Source organism: Calliopsis andreniformis, chromosome 6 (genome assembly GCF_051401765.1).
Source record: "Calliopsis andreniformis isolate RMS-2024a chromosome 6, iyCalAndr_principal, whole genome shotgun sequence".
Classification (NCBI taxonomy): Eukaryota; Metazoa; Arthropoda; class Insecta; order Hymenoptera; family Andrenidae; genus Calliopsis; species Calliopsis andreniformis.
Window position 1 is genome coordinate 7,788,168 of NC_135067.1, and position 18,512 is coordinate 7,806,679.

The window sequence follows — 18,512 nt, forward strand, 5'->3', positions numbered from 1 at the left end:
CGAGGAAGCTTGGAAACATTGACAAGTTGCGATTAGACAACCCTTAACTAACCAATCTAAGATAATCATGAGATTTGGATATTCTTATAACAATAAGAACACCATTAATACAAAATGGTTCTAACAAGAACATTACTGACACTCCAGCACTACTATTAACAATCATTTCACTCTACCATCAGCCATCACAGTAACTTGATAAATAACAATAGCTAAAGATACTCTGTAATTACAAAGTTATGTAAATTAAGCTCTCCTAACGTCTCTGTTTTCGTGTTTGTTTCAGATACGATCACCCGATTGAGTGGGACCAACAGTACACTAACTACAAGATTCTCATGGATTACATCAACAGTCGGAGAGAAGAGTACAACGCTGAAATAGTATTCGGAACGCCGAAAGATTACTTTCAAGAGATCAGAAAACGCGTGACGGACTTTCCAACCCTCCAAGGCGACTTCTTTGTGTACTCAGATATCTTCAGTGAGGGCAGGCCAGCCTATTGGAGCGGTTACTTTACCACGAGGCCATACATGAAAATCTTGGATCGTGAATTAGAGGCGAATCTCCGCTCCGCCGAGATCCTTTATACCATAGCCCTGAACGTCGCCAAACAATCGGGAAAGGATTTTATGGTTTATGAAACTTACTTCGAGAAATTAGTCAAGGCTAGACGAAATTTGGGTCTCTTCCAACATCATGACGCGATCACTGGCACTTCGAAGTCCTTCGTAATGAAGGACTATGCTCTGAAGCTGTTCGAGTCCATCTCAGATACTACTAGTTTACAGAGCTTCGCCATTCAGTCCTTGGCTGGGGCAACAAACAAACCAAATTCAGTCTACGTCTTATCAGAGTCTGACAGAGATAGCTACGAGAAATTACCGAAGAAGATCCCAATCGGTATCAGTGGCCAAGAAACGAAGAAGATCGTCCTCTTTAACCCTTTGGCCCAACACAGGCAAGAGGTGATCAGCCTGAAAGTCACGTCCTACAAAATTAGAGTCCTAGATCCACAAAAGAACCCCATTCCTTACCAGATCGCACCAATGATGAACGCTACGAGTATCACCCATGATGTCTACGTTCTCCTGTTCGTTGTCGAGTTGAAACCCTTGGCTATTGCTACTTATCACATCGAACAGATTGATAAAGTACCTATGGAGGCCATCTCGACAGTCTACTGCAGCAGATGCGGCAAAGACAGTGTGTTTCCTATTAAGACTATGCAAGTTGGAGACGTGCAGTTGGAGAACCAACGGATGAAGCTTCTATTCGATGGGCAGACAGGTTTCTTGAAAAGAGTGACGAAGAAAGCAACAGGGAAAATCATGCAATGTGCAATCCAGTTCGCTGCCTACCCCTCGGCACAATTCCACAGCGGTGCCTACCTGTTTATGCCAGATCCAAATCTGAGAGACACAGATAAAGATGTCCTAGAGTCATACACGCCTCATCAGAAAATTTACATCGTTAGTGGGATTCTGAGCTCACGATTGACTGTTGAATATGGTAAACTTCTGACCCATCATGTAGCCATTTACCATAAAGATGGCGGTTTAGGTGAAGCTATTTATGTGAGGAATATTGTGGATTTCGAGACGCCACCTAAAAATCGTGAAACAGAGATGTTCATGCGTCTACAGACTGATATATTAAACGGAGACCCTCCAGAATTCTATACTGACCTTAATGGACACCAGATGATCAAGAGAACAAAGATAGAGAGGATAGGTATCGAGGGGAATTATTTTCCCATTACCACAATGGCCTACATTGAAGATACCAATCACAGGCTTACTTTACTAGTAAATCATTGTCAAGGAGCTGCTAGTTACCAACCAGGATGGCTGGAAGTAATGTTAGACAGGAGAACCTTATACGATGATTCGCGAGGAATGGGCGAAGGCTTGCTAGACAACAGAAGAACAGTTATCAAACACTGGCTTTTGCTGGAGGACATCACGGGCGAAAAGGACAAGTACTCCAAGCCTTCTCTCTTTGCTAATCACCTAAGCAACGCATTGAACTATCCAGTGAATATTTTCGTGGTTGATGGAACTGACAATGACATAGCAATGGTACCAGAGGTCAGGTTGCTCAGTCAGAGCTTTCCTTGTGACCTCCATTTGCTTAATCTAAGGACCAATCATGATCAGAAACTGCCACACATTCCTGTGAATAGTGCGCTAATGGTGCTCCATAGACAGGGATATAGTTGCTCAGTGGGAGTGGACGTCACATTGAAACACTGTCCATTGACAGAAAAAATCCCCCAAGGGACGTCCTTCTTCAAGCTTTCCAACTTGAACGTTACAAAAACTTCTCTAACAGGCACCAAAACGAAGCACAGACTGAAGGAAGGTTTACAAGAAGTTAGTTTGCAGCCTATGGAGGTGGAAACGTTCAACGTGAACTTCGTTCAATGATCTTAAGTCTTCTCCAGTCATTGGGATGCTGATGCTCACCTTTCAGAAGTTTTACTCTTCTGGAAATCATCGTTAGTTCCCTCTGACCTGGTGCTGATGCTTCATAGACCCTGTCAAGGTTCCATCTTTTTTATCGTACGTCTGAACTGCCTTCCATGGTTGCCCTATTAGTTCATCTCTTAACCGAAGGAACCTTCCTTTAGGCTGCAAGTGTACCAGTGTAAATAATTGGCGTGTTATTTTAGATATTGACCGGTATGAGAGTTTACTGTCTGCATCCGATGTATATACACCATGCTATTGTACCGCGTACTTCCGTTTTTTATTTGGTTTTCTTTAGGCGAAATGCATGAACAAAGAATGGCGAGGTCAAGGAGGAAGAGAGATTCCAAAGAAAACAGAAAATTCTATAGACTCGCTGTCTTCTGATCATGTCGGATGGATATGTACGCTTTCTCGTGCCTCTTAGATTCTTTTCGTCAGCTGTAGAATTTATCAGCTGTACAAGCATATAGCACTTTTGAAACCCCATTTCCTATAGTGAAACGCAGTCAAAAGCAGTCATTCTCCAATTCTGAACACCTTAAAGAAACAGAGATGAGGTTCCAGAAGTTCAATAGAACAGACTGATGTACGTAATCAAATGATGTAAATGCGTCATGAATCTTTATCTGTATAAAGAAGTAGGGATTCAATTAGAGATGCACGGGAATAGCGAACAGCTGTATACAGGGTGTTCCATTTGATTTGGTCATCTGAAAGTCTTTTATATTGTAAGTTGTAGAGGAACGTCATTGTTTCAAAATAATTAATTTTAAACTGTAGATTTATCTGTTTTAATATAAAGACAATTTTCTTGAATATATTGATAGAGTAAGCTATTTAAAGTGGCTCAAGAAAATGGATCTCCCTGTGGATAATAATATAAATATATATAAATATATTATATTGTACATATCAAGCCACGACTTCACTTTAGAGACCGTGTATTGTGATAGGAAAATATAATGTAAATGGTATACACCTATTTTCGTATGGGAAACATTTTACCAGAGATTTTCTCTTCCTCCTTCTGCCTGAGAATAAAAAATAAAGCACCGGAATGTGATCTGGTGACTTTCTCAATGCTCTTCCATTTCTAACGGAGACATAATTTAGTTGAACGCAAGCTGGCCAACTTTGACCAGCTAGAAAGTACCTATTTTTTACTTTTACTAAAAGCACCATTCGGCTGAAAAGGCGAAAGGGTTCTAATTAAACGTCCGGTGTACGACAGACTTTTGTAAATATTAGATTAATTAGCGTCGTACAGCTTCCATGCGAGCTGAGTCACGTTTCTAGAAATCGAGAATTCTGCGTATCATATATAAAAGAAGATTTTTGACTATTAATATACCATACCTATTTTAAAGTATTTCTGAACATTATTTCTTTGACTCTAAAATATGTTATTTTATTAATTCTCGATTGACATTGGGAACCTTTAGTATCCAGTTCATAAATCATCAACAAACTGCGTAGAATGCTTTAAATTCAATTAAATATGTATGCATTATATATGCATTGCAAATATTCGCATAAATTTGCAATTATCAGATCCATATACATGTGCAAACTTTTTTAAAAAATTTGTTGAAAATAGTATTACGACTTTGTGGTTTAGTTGATGCTTACTAAAAATAAGAATTATTTTAAGTGAATAAATTTTGGAAATAATCTTTCCTTTAATTACTGACAAATTAATTCGTTTCGTTAAAAGCAGGGAAAAGACTAAAATTTTTAAGCATATATGTATAGTATTTGATAACGTGACTTCAGTGAAACTTACTAAAGAACAACTAGAAGTGTTGAAACCATTACCGGACTGATTTATGACTGTCCTTGTAACAATATTGTACCATACTATATGTTTGTGCTGTCTCTAGAGGAAAGATCTATATTAAAGATGATATATGTATACACGTGTACATACACGGCTATACACGTGTCTGTACGCGTATATAGAGATTTATTTGGAAAATTGCTAGAACGGCTCGCAACTGCTTTTGCGATCTGATTGAGCAACTGAAAATTATTACACACACGACAGAATATTCCTTATGGTTACAATGTAATATTATATTTATTGAATAAAGATAGTAACTGACATATTTTAATTAAGACCATCGTCGTGCCTGATTCCTCTTCTAATTCATAGCAAATCAAATTTGTTATAGCTCTTCTACGTAAACTGTTTGCTCTCTTCTGACGAGATGTAGATCAAAATTCGAAAAATGAAAAGAAATTTTACGTGAAACAATGTTGAAGCGTTTTTCCATAAGACAGTAACATTTATTACTCCTCATTAGTCTGTGGATGCAAATGTTACTTCTCAATGCTTCTCAACGTTTTGCTTTGTAAACTTTAGTAAATCTCCCCGTATGCACAAGAAGAAAGACAGCAGTATTGGAACACACAGCTGTTAAATGAGGACGTATTTGTCGAAGAAGAGAAAATCAGAAAACTAATATGCAAACGATAAAAGGATGGAAGGGAAGAGACTCACTGTACCACTCAAAGAACTAACGGCGTATATCCGCCGTTAATTAAGAACGTCAGGAGGAGCATTCAGAATCGTGAAAAGGCCTTGGGGAACAAAAAAGAAGTCGACGTTACGAGTATCTAACGAAGCTGGGATGGAAACTCCGAGTAAAAAGGAAATCGAACCGATTGTAATTAAAAGTTATATAACGAGAAAAACCGACCCTCTGTCCTCTTATATACTTTTGCTTCTCAATAAGAACCACTTAGGGGCAGAAGAGACTAACTCGTAGATGTTACTCAAAGTATTTTCAACTATGTATTGACAGCATTTATATTCGAAGTTGTCTTCAACATCTTTTTTTTAACTAAAATTAATGAAGATTATAGTATACTAATTACATCTAGAGTTATAAAGCAAATTGACGTAGAACACATGTCTTTCTATTTTGAGATATTGACGTTCGAATGTTTGAATTTTAACCATATTTTAAAGCCATAAATCGAAAATATCAATTGCATTTTATAGTCTTCAATTAAGACACAAACTGAAATTTTTTAAATACGTGAAATGTAATTTTACCTTGCAGATATTGTACACTCGTTTTAAAAGTGACACAAATTAAAAAATTATGTTTATACCAAATTGCTTTTACATATGTACCTACAGAGTCCTTGATTACAGATGAAAGGAAATTTAAGGGAAAATTTAAGAGAGGGTAAATTTAAGGGAGGGAAAAACTAAGAGGAGGAGGAAACTGCAAATGAACCTTCGTTTATTAATTCTAAGCCTGTTAAAAATGAGTAAAGGGTCAACAACAAGTAGTATTAAAAATTCGTAGATGTAATTCTACATGTCAAAATAAGACAGAAAAGAAAGAATCGTGAAATTAATTTTTTCTTTTATATTATTTCCATAGAAGATATTTTAAAAATATTTTAAAATAAGCCTCGAAAGAGAATTGGAGAATTGGCGAAATTACAAAATTTTAAACTGAACCACGTAGATAGACTACATTCACAGTATATTTATATTTGCTTTTTTCTAACATTACTGAACATTTTCTTTAGCATGATAATTTTAGAATTTAAAATCTTCTTGAGTAACGGATAGTTATATTAACTTATTTACTACAAGACACTTTCGTTTTTTCACTTAAGATACCTGTGATACACAGGCGTCTCCAGGGCCAGCATTCAGAAAAAGGAATGCCAGAGAAATGTATAACTTTTAAAAATATATCTTTTTAACCGAAACTTTTCTCAAATTAGTTTAAGCTCTTTCGAATAGCCAAAGAAAGTTAAAAGGAAAACAATATATCAAGCCATTGAGCTGTGATAAAATGGCGATAGTGCACGTATTGGACGGTGGTTCAAGCAGTTATCCCTCCTTAAGGTTCTGTCCAAGTTATCAATCGGTGAATAAAGTTCTGTCCAAATTATTAATCGTTTGAAAAGTACCTAACACACGAACGCAATTGCTCAACTTAACTTATTCTACTAAAATTGCTGTGTCTAACCAAACTGCACGCTGACAGTCGAATAAGTCTCTATATCAAATACATTTCACGTGCGTTTTAGATGTATCTGTAATCTTTTCTTAAATTTTTTCCGCTTGCAATCGAACACCCTATTTGCTATTTCATTTACTGAACTTAAAAAGCATATATTACCTTGTTTATTTAAAGAATATACGAAATATCACTTTAAGGAGGGAAGAATAGGAGAATAGAAGATCATAAGTAAAATATTAGATAAAGAATCAAACTCATTTCTTGCTTAAAAAGACTTATAGTTCAGTTTCTTAACTTCTTGCTCAGAACCTTTAAATGAGAAATTCTCACTATGCTGCACCTTTTTTCGCTTAACAATGAGCCTGCTGAAATAAAGAGAGGCGAAGGGTTTAATAACAGACCAGTGGGGGATGTAGACAAATCCCCTGTTTTTCCTTTGTGCCGTAAGGGAAGCAAAACTACCACAGACAAGCTCTGTAGCTCCGAAGGATGCTAGGAATTTTGTTGGACAACTAAACTGTGATGTTAATTTGTATGGAAATGCTGCTTGGATTATAAACCACCGCCATTTTTTATAGAAAGAAAACATCTTAAAAGCAAATTATCCTGTTCACGAGATAAATCATTTTTTAGAAATTGTTCGCCTGAGCATCTTCTTGTTGAAAATAAATATTACTCGAATACCTACTGATGTTAAAATGTAAAGAATTTAGTACTCAGTCTAGAATCAAATATTTTTATAGATAGAAGCTTCTGTGATCGTAAGATGTTACTTTAAAAATTTTTAATACTACAGCCATTATGTTTCAAAAGTATACATCCAATTTAGTAATAAAATATATTCATAGTGAAATGAAAATTATTCGCATTAAAAAATCGTAAATGATATTTTAAAGAGAGAATTCAAAATATCAGAAACATCTTGATAAGTAGCTTTTATAATAAAACGGAAGTTTTTCAGGAGGTACATCGCCATTTATATCCACGTTACTAGTATTTTCATTTTATCCCATCCACAAGATAAATTGCCATTCTGTCTAAAGGATAAATGAACTGACCAACCCTTCCAAATGTCACACTCGTTTTCCACGAAATAAAGATGTATATTCGTACGATCAAGTATTTCTGCATTCTGCATTGTAGAAATGTTTTATCAGAGTTTTTGATATTGTATGTGATATTCTGTCAATGTTTAGCCTTCTACATTTATTTCTAAATTTCATTTACACTTGTTTCTATTTATATGTAATAGTAGTAGTAACCAAACTTTCTAAGCTCCAAATTAGATGTATGTCACTCGAACTTTAGACGTTTCTAAAACAATTAATAACTCAAAGAAAGTACCAATTTCGTCATTCTTGTTTTAGTTTTATTTCGATATGTAGAATTATATTTTAATATGTCTGATATTTGTCGAAGGTTCTATATTATATAAAATATCATTTGAATGGTAATTGCAACTCTTAAATATTTCTAATAGACGAAATGTGGCGCTCATCATTACAAGGTTTTTGGGCTTGTCGTGAAGAAAAAACATAAAATAATAAGCTTAGGTAAATAGTGTACCTACTAACATCATCACTAGCCTGTGAATGTTTATACATCTGCAGGTAATATGAATATATAATAAGAAAATAGAACGTACAAGAAATGCAAAAATGTATCCTACATCAAAAACGAAGACGAGAAAAGTTTTCTATGTAGGTTCTATTTTTTCTTCTTTTTCTCTTTTTTGTGCTTGTACAAATATGAATTTCCGTAATCCCCAACATTCTATTTTACATGTAGATATAAATGAGGCTCACAAGTCGACAGAATAAATATTAATCTTACTGGAAGGACAGGGCAAACAATTTTTTGTGAACCGATTGAACAGGTACAGGATTAGCATAGTACATTAGATAGCACCAAAAGGAATTTGCAATGTATTTTCAGTCTCCAAATACAATCCATCATCATCGTCCACGTCAGGAACTGAGGACAGTGTCTGTGCGAGGAAAAGAGCGAAATGCAGGGTTTACACAATAAAACAAAGAAAGATAAATAAATTCACAGCGCACGAAGAAGAGAAGAAAAACAAGAGATAGGTCGATTCACTTCGTTCTCTTCGCATTTCCGGATTACGAAAGTCCCCATTTATTGTCCCCTGAACAGTAAGAATAAATAAGAGATAGCGCATGTAACTTTAGAAACAGAGAAACTGTTTGTTTGAACGTCACAGCACAACGTAACGAGGTCTGGAAGAGAAAAGAAGTTTACGAAGAGTGTCAGTTAGATAAGAAAGAACGTAATTAAACTTTAGAGGATTATAATAAGATCAGAACGTTTATACTGGATAGCTGGCGTGAGACATTTTAACAATCTTATGTTAATACGTAGTTGATTCGACTCCCTTTCAGTATCAGGGCAACACCACTAGATAACAGAATCCTTTTAAGAAGCAGAATACGGAAACAAAAGTCTTATCAAAGGATCTTAAATTAGAAAGCATAAATCATTTAAGACACTACTATTAGCTAAATCATAATTGCATACTTTTTATATTCACAGCGTAACTTCCTTTCGATTACATTAAAATTCCTATTCGACCAGATTCAACATGAAGATAATAGTCCATAAAACTTAACGTATTTTTAGAGAGAACACTTATAATTTTTCAAGTCTGTCCATATATTATAATAACTACATTAATAAAAAGACAGTAAGAAAAATACAAGGATTTAGCGACTTATTTAATTCATCATAAATCCTATGTAATAACATTTAATAACAATAAACATTTGCACACTGTAAATAATATGTGTAATGACCAAAGCATATCTCCTAGAGAAGACCCCTTCTATAGTTGTGTTCTCCCGACACTTGCCAGTATTTCTAAGTTCTAAATTAAAGTTTAACTTCAAAGTTTCAATGCAGCGGAAATGAGCTGCTAAAGTATCAGGAGAACATGATGTGAAAGGAGGTATCTCGGAATTTTCAATAATTGTCTGGAATCGCCAATTTTCAATAACAAATCCTTGGATAGAAATAGAGGAACCAGTCCAGAAAGAGGTTTAATAAAGCAGTAGACACACATTATTGTTTTTACAGTGATTTTTATTTTTGTAAATTAGTTAGGAGGATTTTATACAATTATACTGTACAAGATTGTGTATACAATAAGTATAAAATTTGGTGTATATAGTACAAATGTCAATTTTTAACATATATAATTTATTATTAAAATTTATCGTTAAATGTTTCAAATAAACTCGAAAAGTGGTCATGATCTTCTTGATAAAATTTGTCGTTAAAGCATTCTGCATTCTTCTTGCTGTGTTGCTTAGTTAAATCTTTCATGTCCATCCGGTTTTACAATGGAACGTATATATTTATTAAGTTTTATTTCTTATTAGCTGCGTTTATAACAAGAAGTGTAGTGGCATCTTAGAAGTAAATTCTCTCTGCTGTTTTCAATTCATGACGTTTTTTAATCATAGTTCATCATGATTCTATAATTACATAAATATGTAACTGAGTTTTCCTATAATCTAAAATTGAAATAGAAGTATGCTTTACACTGATATATATTATTATTATTATACTATATAATACTATTATTATACATTTACGATATGGGTGTTGAGAACGTAAGAGCAGTGCACTATGGAACAGATTCAAAGAATTTAAGAATTATCTATTAGCCTTTAGGAACTCGACTCTTTCTTAACTGTGATCAGTATTAAAATAATTATATTCCTAAGTACCGCCTAAAAGCATACACTCAAGTGGAGGAGAGTCCTAATACTAAAAATTAATTACTAACTCGTGCATACTATTATCGGTACCCAGTTTAAAAAATAATTATAGTAGGCATACCAGTGCCTTTCTAACAGAAAGTTTGAGCTTATATTCATATAATATCAAAAATGGTACACGAGGCAACGTCCAACGACGCTCACGAAAATGAGAGAAGCACAAAATATTCGTTGAATCGCACTTGAATATTTAATACTTGCTCCGATTGAAGACCTTCGCAATATATCAGGGTTTGTCCTCTTATTTCCACTGTGCAATGCCCTTTTGCCCTTTGAACGCCTAGTAGATTCCCGCCACCGAGAGAGCGTTACTTGAACAGTGTTTAATAGAGATAACGATGTCCAAATCGATTTACCTACATGTTTCTGTTTCTTACCACTAAAATTTCATTCACGTTATTTGTGTTTGAGCTATAATATACAATAAGTACTGAACACGTCGTACGGATGACGTACGAATATCCGCCACATTACATCATACTTGAATACATTTGGTAACACACACGTGTTCCAACAGTTAACATATTTACGGTCATTCGCGCTGCTATGTGTTTTATCGTTTTTTATACATAGTCTATCATATATATACAAACAATAATATTAAAAACAAAAAGAAAACAAAACTAAGAAGTTGTTTAGTACGATTTTTATTTAAATCCTACTTCTACCATGTCCATGTACGCAATCCAAATTGTTAGGTGCTAATCATGGTTTTGAATTTTAGTTATCTTATCAATACAATATCTAAATTTGAATTTAAAAAATATTGCGTATCGAGAGAAAGAAATTTGTTAATATTGTACTTGCAAAGAAATGTTTCTATCAAAAATAGTATTCGAGTAACAAAACGCTATTACACACTACTTAAGCCTAAAGCGTCGTTCAGATTAGTCAAATTACTTGAATTCAAGCTACTTGTATTCATGTAGCTTGATGACAAGTTTATATTCACATAAGTCAAGTTACTTGAATCCAATTGGTTAAAATTCAAAAGTAACTTGAATTTAAATTATCACACAAAAATGGCGTCGAATGAAGTGATGCGTCCTGGTTATTTGGTAATAAATTTTTCAAATAAATCGTACACTTTTAACAGCTATTTTGATGTTCACATGTTTGTCAATTTGATTGAAATTTGCCTTGCATAGTACAGCATAAATCAATGTGTATTTCAAGGCAAGGAAAAGTTGAAAAGACGTCAACTGTACTTGAAGCATGAAAGAATATCTCAAGCCAAGCAAAATAACACGTTCACATTGGTCAAATTGGCCCAAATCACTTGCATTCAAGCCACTTGAATTCGAGTAACTTGACTAATCTGAACAAGGTTGAAGTGTACGCGACCGACAATTTTTTCGATCTAAATAAAGACCGATCACAGACTGATCAATCCTTCTCTTTCAATCGATACATGTAATATAAAATTCTGTTCAATCTGTAATCGACTTTTAATTAGACTGACAAAATTGTCGGTCGTATACTCCTAGACTAATAGATTAAAAAGGAGCAAAACATTTGCAGTACGATCGAATGTCATTTATCTTATAAAATTGAATCACTGTAAAAAACTTCTCATTAGTCATATACTTACAAATGAACTAAATCATACATCATTCTCAATGCACTTTGATACGCGAAGAAACGCAGTTTCCATTTATTTACGTGACTTTATATCATTACGACTTTTAAGTGCCTTACATACTATAATAATTTAGTATTACAAATCACATTGGTTCTTCATTTTAATACCTTCATTTATCCCAAGCCTAACACGTACTTAGGTAAATTGTATGCAAACCGCGGGATTGCCATGAAAACAGACATTCTGTAAAAGAAGAATTAAGAAAGCAATTATTGTCAACAGTCACAAAACAATAATATTAAAAAGATTCATCACGTCATATTTTAAATACGACTGAAATGTTCTAAAAGAGGTAGGATAACGGATAGTGACAAAAAAGAAATGAAGTAGCCCCGCTATCATACAAGGTGCATCACGTATAATAACTTTACTATCAGGTATGGTACATAGTATCCAATCTGTTGCTTGAGAAAGTTGCGTTTGTTTCGGAAGTCCATTAATGGTTAATAGGCAGAGCATCTACGACTTCAGTACAGTACTGGTTTCTCAGAAGCAAGAATTTAAAACTTGTTAGAAGCACATTTCTATACCCACCACCTTGATTAAAATTGGCCGCCATGATGACAACTATAAAACAAATTTCGTTCGACACGGTCGCGGCAACGACCTTTGTAATCAGAGGCTAATTAGAATAGTTTTCTCTCTCTCTCTGCAACGTTTGCTTCACTTGTTGGCACTTAAAATTTGAGTGGACAAAATAATACAGTGTATTCTGTCTCTTTTTACGGAGATGGTGTCGAACGAAATTTATCTTGTGTCTGTCATACGCGCCTTTCTCCCCTTCAGCCGCCACAGAAAACAGGGCTAGAGATAAGAACGCTGTGTCCCCCGAACCGTGTACTTTTGACCAAACAGCACTCTAAACAGATCAGAATATTACAGAAATGGAGTCTTTGACCTAGTAATACAGGTCAGCTGACGACTGTTCAAAAGTTTCGGCAGCTTGGATGACGCTGATCTATACGTAACTTGTACTTATGATTAATCTCAGTTTAAAATTCCTTGAACGTCTTGCTTTACCATCCAGTTGCGTTTTTCCTGTGTATCAAAAATGCTAACGTACATGTAGGAATGAGGATTATAAGAAAAGAATATAGGGTGTAAAATGCAACAATATAAATAGAAGAAAATTTATTCATTTGTTACAACTGCTTCGATTTGACTTCTCCAACGGCTGATAAATAATTTTTTGCATATTGGCTCGAATTAATTTACAACTTGGGTTATTGACAAGTGTAACCTTCCCCGCCGTTCTGTTGTTTAAGGTAGAAAAAATCCATTGTGCTAAGTTTGTAAATAGACCAAAGTGCACCGAAAAGCGATTATTATACAGTGCTTGTTAAAAATTGTTTACAATATTAGTACGTGATTAAATTTCCTATTAACAGATAAGTATTTACAATAGTTTACATGTTAAAAATAAAGAGTACTTACTAATAGTATTTTTACTGTAGTACAATATACACAATATGTAACTCATTTTTTTTACTTGTTTTAGTATTATGGATTACCTGTGTAAACTAATTTTAAAATTTTTGTTATACATAATAAAAATTGGTATCATTTATATATATATTTACAGTTAATCACAATGTACACACATATATTATTTATTTAAAAAGTGTTATTTTAAACTGAAGCAGATACTTTGGTTATAAACTTACACAAAAATCCTTATACCTGTGGTTATGAGGCAAAAGGACATAAATCTCATATATCCTTTCAAAATACTGACGTTCGAATGTTCGACCAGGGATGCTCTGCGAGCAGAACTGTCTGACGTCACTACAATAGGAATGGTAGTAGGGAAATGACGCCTCCAACTGTATTGGATCCTCACATCCCCTAATCCTACTCCTATTGTAGTGACAGTTTTGCTCGCATAGCATCCCTGTATTCGACGTTTAAGTCTACATTACTTATTTACATTTTATCGCAATTTTATTTTTCAATGGAAAAATTTCTGTAACTCAATTTGCTTGCATTAAAAACATAAATTTTATCTTGTAAACTTCACTTAAGTCATAAGCTCAATTTCTTCGAATTATGTTTTTTTACCTTATAACACATACAGTATCAATTATCACATAACACTCATACTTGACTAAAATCTATATGATAAAATTATCTATAAAATTATACATCTACTCGATTAGTTTTTACATCACCAGAATATGTTTTAAGCCACCAATCATGTACATACGATAAAGCAAGTCCATTATAAATCCAAGCTCGCCAGCCAGTTCTAGTTTCACTATCTATCCTGGACTCCAGAGTTTGACATAATGCTTTGCGATCATGACTTCTTCCACTTCGCAGATCACAAAGTAATCTTTTCCGACATTCATCACTACATAATGGCCTCACTGGAGAATTCTTATAGTAATGTCTGAAAGATTAATTAAATACTCGGTGACTACAATACTACATCACATTATGTGTACACACAGCTCAAATGAAAAATAATACTATATAAAAGAAAAAAGTAATGCTACATAAAATTTTTCAAAATCCTTTGATATATGTTTAGATATCGCTAGACTACAATATATCTGAATTTCAATCAAATTCAAAATGAAATCTCTACAAATGTCGGATTTCACGTGTAATAATTCCTGATTAAAGAACTCAACGTTAATAACAAAACTTTTTTAATTTTGCAAATCATTCCACTCCAAACCAGGAAACTGGTAATAATGAATTTTCTTGGAATACCTCTCCTATTCAATGATAAATATTTAGGAGTATATCCATCACGAGCGACCCAAATAAGATGCAATAAGAAATCATTTGATCAGAATATAAAGTATAAAGACTTTAAGTCATATATGTATGTCCAATAATTTGTAATATTTTATAGTTAACAATACTAAGTACTTACTTGTAATAGAGGTCAAAAAGCGACGGTTCGTTGCTCATTTTATCTATTAACGAATCCCAATCTTTAGGTAAAAGCGATGGCATTTGATATGCTTGTCGCGCACTGTACATTTTATGCCATATGGGATAATCGTATAAATTAGCTTCTTTTAAATTCATAACCCAGCTTTCATGATCTACAACCAACTAAGAAAAACCTTAAATGAATTTACAGGAATCAAGAAAAAATATTATCTATGAAAGCTACGAAACATGAGGAAAATTAAACATTCTAACTGATGTATAAACAATCTAGTAAAGAAATAATACATTTCAAACAAAAGTATTTCACAATTAAAAAACAATCATATATTCATATTAAAATATGTAATTAGAATTCTCAACAGAAATATATCTTCTTTTACCAGTTTTTTTTTTAAAATTACGAGGACCACATATAAAAAATCAAAGCAAGATAAGTAATTATTTAAAATGCTCAAAGAACAGCAGTTTTGGAATATTTAGTTTCTCTTTTATCTCATCAGTTCATTGCGCTGATACGAAATTTTTGCTGAATCGATTTTTGTTAAAATCATTAATTATGGAGTCATATGAAGCAGTATAAATCTATTAATTTCCATTGCTATTTTGCTTGTACGTACTTACAATTAAAATGGACAAATTTTAATATTAGTGCTTACTCTAGTTGTCTTCGGATGATCACCATCAACATAATATATTCTATATCCTGGATTAAGATCATAGTAAGGCGTAACTGATGGTCCAATATAAGCTATACTAAGAGCTCTTCCAAGGTCAGAAGTATCATAAAAAAGTTGGAACTCATCGTAATGAGTGTGTCCGAAAAATTGTGCCGTTATTGTTGACTCATAACTGAAATAAAATATTTCTTGTAAGTCAATACTACGCATTTAGCAATTTGCTCTTCATTTCAAGCGATTATTTTATTCAATACGTTTGTTGTACCACTATACACATAAGAAAATATAAATTATAACGTTTATCTTAAAATAAAAATTATGACATTACAAAACTACACGACACATAGCGAAATTCTTTCTATAGGAATAAGAACGTAATCATAAAGAAAAATTGTAAGTTTTTGGTTTATCATACAGGGTATGCCAGAACTGATACAAATAGAAAGATGCTGATCCTACGTGAAAAAATAAGTCCAAAATGTAATATATAATTGTTCGATATCGTGTTCTGCTGTTGAGAAAATTGGATTACAAGTAAGTACAATAGTGTACAAAAGTACAGTTTTAGGCATTTGAGGGGTAAACGAAGAGAGGAATATATTTCCAGCTTGCAGTAGAGCAAGGCTGTCTAACTTGCAGCTCGTGGACCACACACGACTCCTTCCTCGACTTGCCTGCACTGTAAACAACCCCCACCATATCTATTTGACTTAGCCTGATTCACACTATCCGTTTAGTTAGCAACAGGCTAGCTTCTGCATTAGCACAGGACAATTACCAGTGGGCGGACACATAGCGATCATCCCCTAAAACCCACTGGAAAAAATATAAGAGGCTAGCCTGCCACCGACTAGACTGATAGTATGAAGAAGTCACTTTATAACAGAAGAGGGCTAGAAAAGTGGCAGTCCTCTCTTCTGAGAGAGATATGCTAGCTAGCTAACTGTTAATTAGTGAGAGAACTGGCTGGCTGATGGTGGGAGTGGAACAGTATTGGCAGGAAAGAAATTCGATAGCCCTAGTCTAGATTAACAGAGTCTTATTAAGTAGCTCGAGATATGCTCGAAAAATGTGCAATTAGTCACGCAGGCACGCCACCTAAAAACGAATGGCTGAATGCGCAACAGAAAATATTCAGCTCGGGACAAAGGGTTGATGCTTGCTGGTGTGAAGTAGCTGTGTAATTAAGTATTCATTCATAGATAGTTCGATTTCTGTGACCATTCATTCAGCTAGCGCAACGAACTTTGCGCGCTTTTACACGTGTGACACGAAGCTAGCAAACTGTCATTTATATCTTAGCCTATTTTTCATGAAATTATTATAAATGTTCTAAAAGTCTAGAGTTAAGGGTATAAAGAACAAAAGCTGCATTTTTGTCATATTCGGTTATTTATGTAATGTGTTTCAATACTTGTTGACCTAACTTTAGGGATGAATTTGGTGGACAAAAGTACGATAAAAGGTAAACCCTATTCATATAAATATGAACAAATGCTCAGCATGACATTATTTTCCAGTTATAGTCAGTTTTATCTTACAATTAGTGTTCTTCCTTCAATGAATGATCAAAGAATGACAAATTGCTAGAGATTAATATAGAACGTCAAAGTCTGATCGGAAATTTAATGTATGTTGCAGTCTCAACACGGCCAAACATAATCATAAGCATGGGCATATTAAGCAGCAGAAAAAGTGGAGGGGATAGTGACGTACTTTTTTTATATCCGGAGAGTCGACCATTCTTCGAATCGGCGCTGTAACAATTATAACTTATTAACCTCTTGCTTGATTTTATTTACATCAAAAACATTCAGATCCAGTAAATTCATGAAATCAGATCCAATAAAGGACTCCATTAACTTCTTACGGAAAAATGATTTCTGTCAAATTAGTTAAATTTTTGATATATTGTTGCTTTCATGGTGCTGTTCAAGAGTCTCCATGGGCATGACTTCAGAAAAGTTCAAATTGTTTTGTTACAGAGACCTAAACTGCTCAAATTGTGTATTTTTGCATGCACGCGTACGATAGTGCGCTTCGATAGCGACATAGTAAAATAATCAAATGCTTTCCTAGTGCTTAACTCTTAGACGACAGACTGTGATATACTCATATGCAGAACAGTATTGCCATATGCCGAGACAAAATGTCTTCCAGTGATGTCATAGAATAGAAGAGTGAAAGTACCGCATACAATACAGTCAAATACTGTGCGATACCCTCATTTTCATTGTTCTATGATGTTACTGGAAGACATTTAATTCCAAGCTCCTGGCATATGGTAGTACTGGTACAGAGCTAGTGGAGACCGAGTCAGTTTTGACTTGGTGTTCGCTGCCTGAGGATTATAATTCTCTGGTAAGCCTGTTTGTAAGTTCGTCGTCAAACAGACAGTGCACACGACAGGCAAAGAGTTATGCTTGTGTAAAATACAATTGAAGCAAAGTAGGGAACGATGATATCCCATAATGGGGACAAGTATTTCTCCTACGTTCCAAAATTCTAACATCAGTGCACTCCATTCTCATGCAGCGCGCTGCGAAGATCACCTCGAATTACCGCCGCGACCGCTAGGCGGCTACCGCAGAGCTCGTGCTCTCGCAGTAGAATTCACAGTTCCGCGAGAATATAAGGTGAGCCAGCAAGCCAAGCCTTAAAGCGAGGAACCGACATGCCACAAGTGAGTGTATCATTCCGTTATAAGGTAAGTTATATTCCCTGTTTTTTTTAATTCGATTTTATCATTTCGCGGAAAATGAAACGTGTGCCAATCAGCTACTTAGTGTGAGAAACTGTACACGCGAGTTTATGTAGGAAAGCATTTAATTCTTACAATGAAAATGTATCGTGGGTTACGTTGAAGCCAGACTTTGTTAAATATTAAGAGTCGAGGTATGGGCTTCGTCTACGTTAATATTCATTTATTTAATGTTTTTAAAAATAAAAATATATTCAAAATCATGTTCATAACGTGTATTATACATAATTCATAGTTACATTATTATTATGTAATGCCTTAGAATGCA

The 18,512-nt window shown here is 34.3% G+C and overlaps 2 protein-coding genes across 5 annotated transcripts in view; one reads left to right on the top strand and one right to left on the bottom strand.

Annotated features, from left to right (window-relative positions):
• The window catches only part of Alpha-man-iib (alpha-Mannosidase class II b), a 141,104-nt gene extending 136,527 nt beyond the window's left edge, over window positions 1–4,577 (top strand). For both annotated transcript variants that reach the window (XM_076379503.1, XM_076379502.1), the window contains exon 8: window positions 287–4,577. In XM_076379503.1, coding sequence (XP_076235618.1) covers window positions 287–2,429 — 2,143 coding nt within the window. In that variant the 3' untranslated portion in view covers window positions 2,430–4,577. The remainder of the gene's footprint in view (window positions 1–286) is intronic.
• A 4,972-nt stretch (window positions 4,578–9,549) lies between these two features.
• The window catches only part of LOC143180022 (sphingomyelin phosphodiesterase), a 34,061-nt gene continuing 25,098 nt past the window's right edge, over window positions 9,550–18,512 (bottom strand). Inside the window, exons 8-11 of one of the 3 annotated variants that reach the window (XM_076379507.1) lie at window positions 15,463–15,655; window positions 14,784–14,968; window positions 14,106–14,291; window positions 9,550–12,085 (exon numbers count right to left, since the gene is read on the bottom strand). In XM_076379507.1, coding sequence (XP_076235622.1) covers window positions 12,016–12,085; window positions 14,106–14,291; window positions 14,784–14,968; window positions 15,463–15,655 — 634 coding nt within the window. In that variant the 3' untranslated portion in view covers window positions 9,550–12,015. Of the gene's footprint in view, window positions 12,086–13,018; window positions 14,292–14,783; window positions 14,969–15,427; window positions 15,656–18,512 lie in introns of those variants that run through there. The other 2 variants (XM_076379504.1, XM_076379506.1) reach the window with 2 other exon arrangements.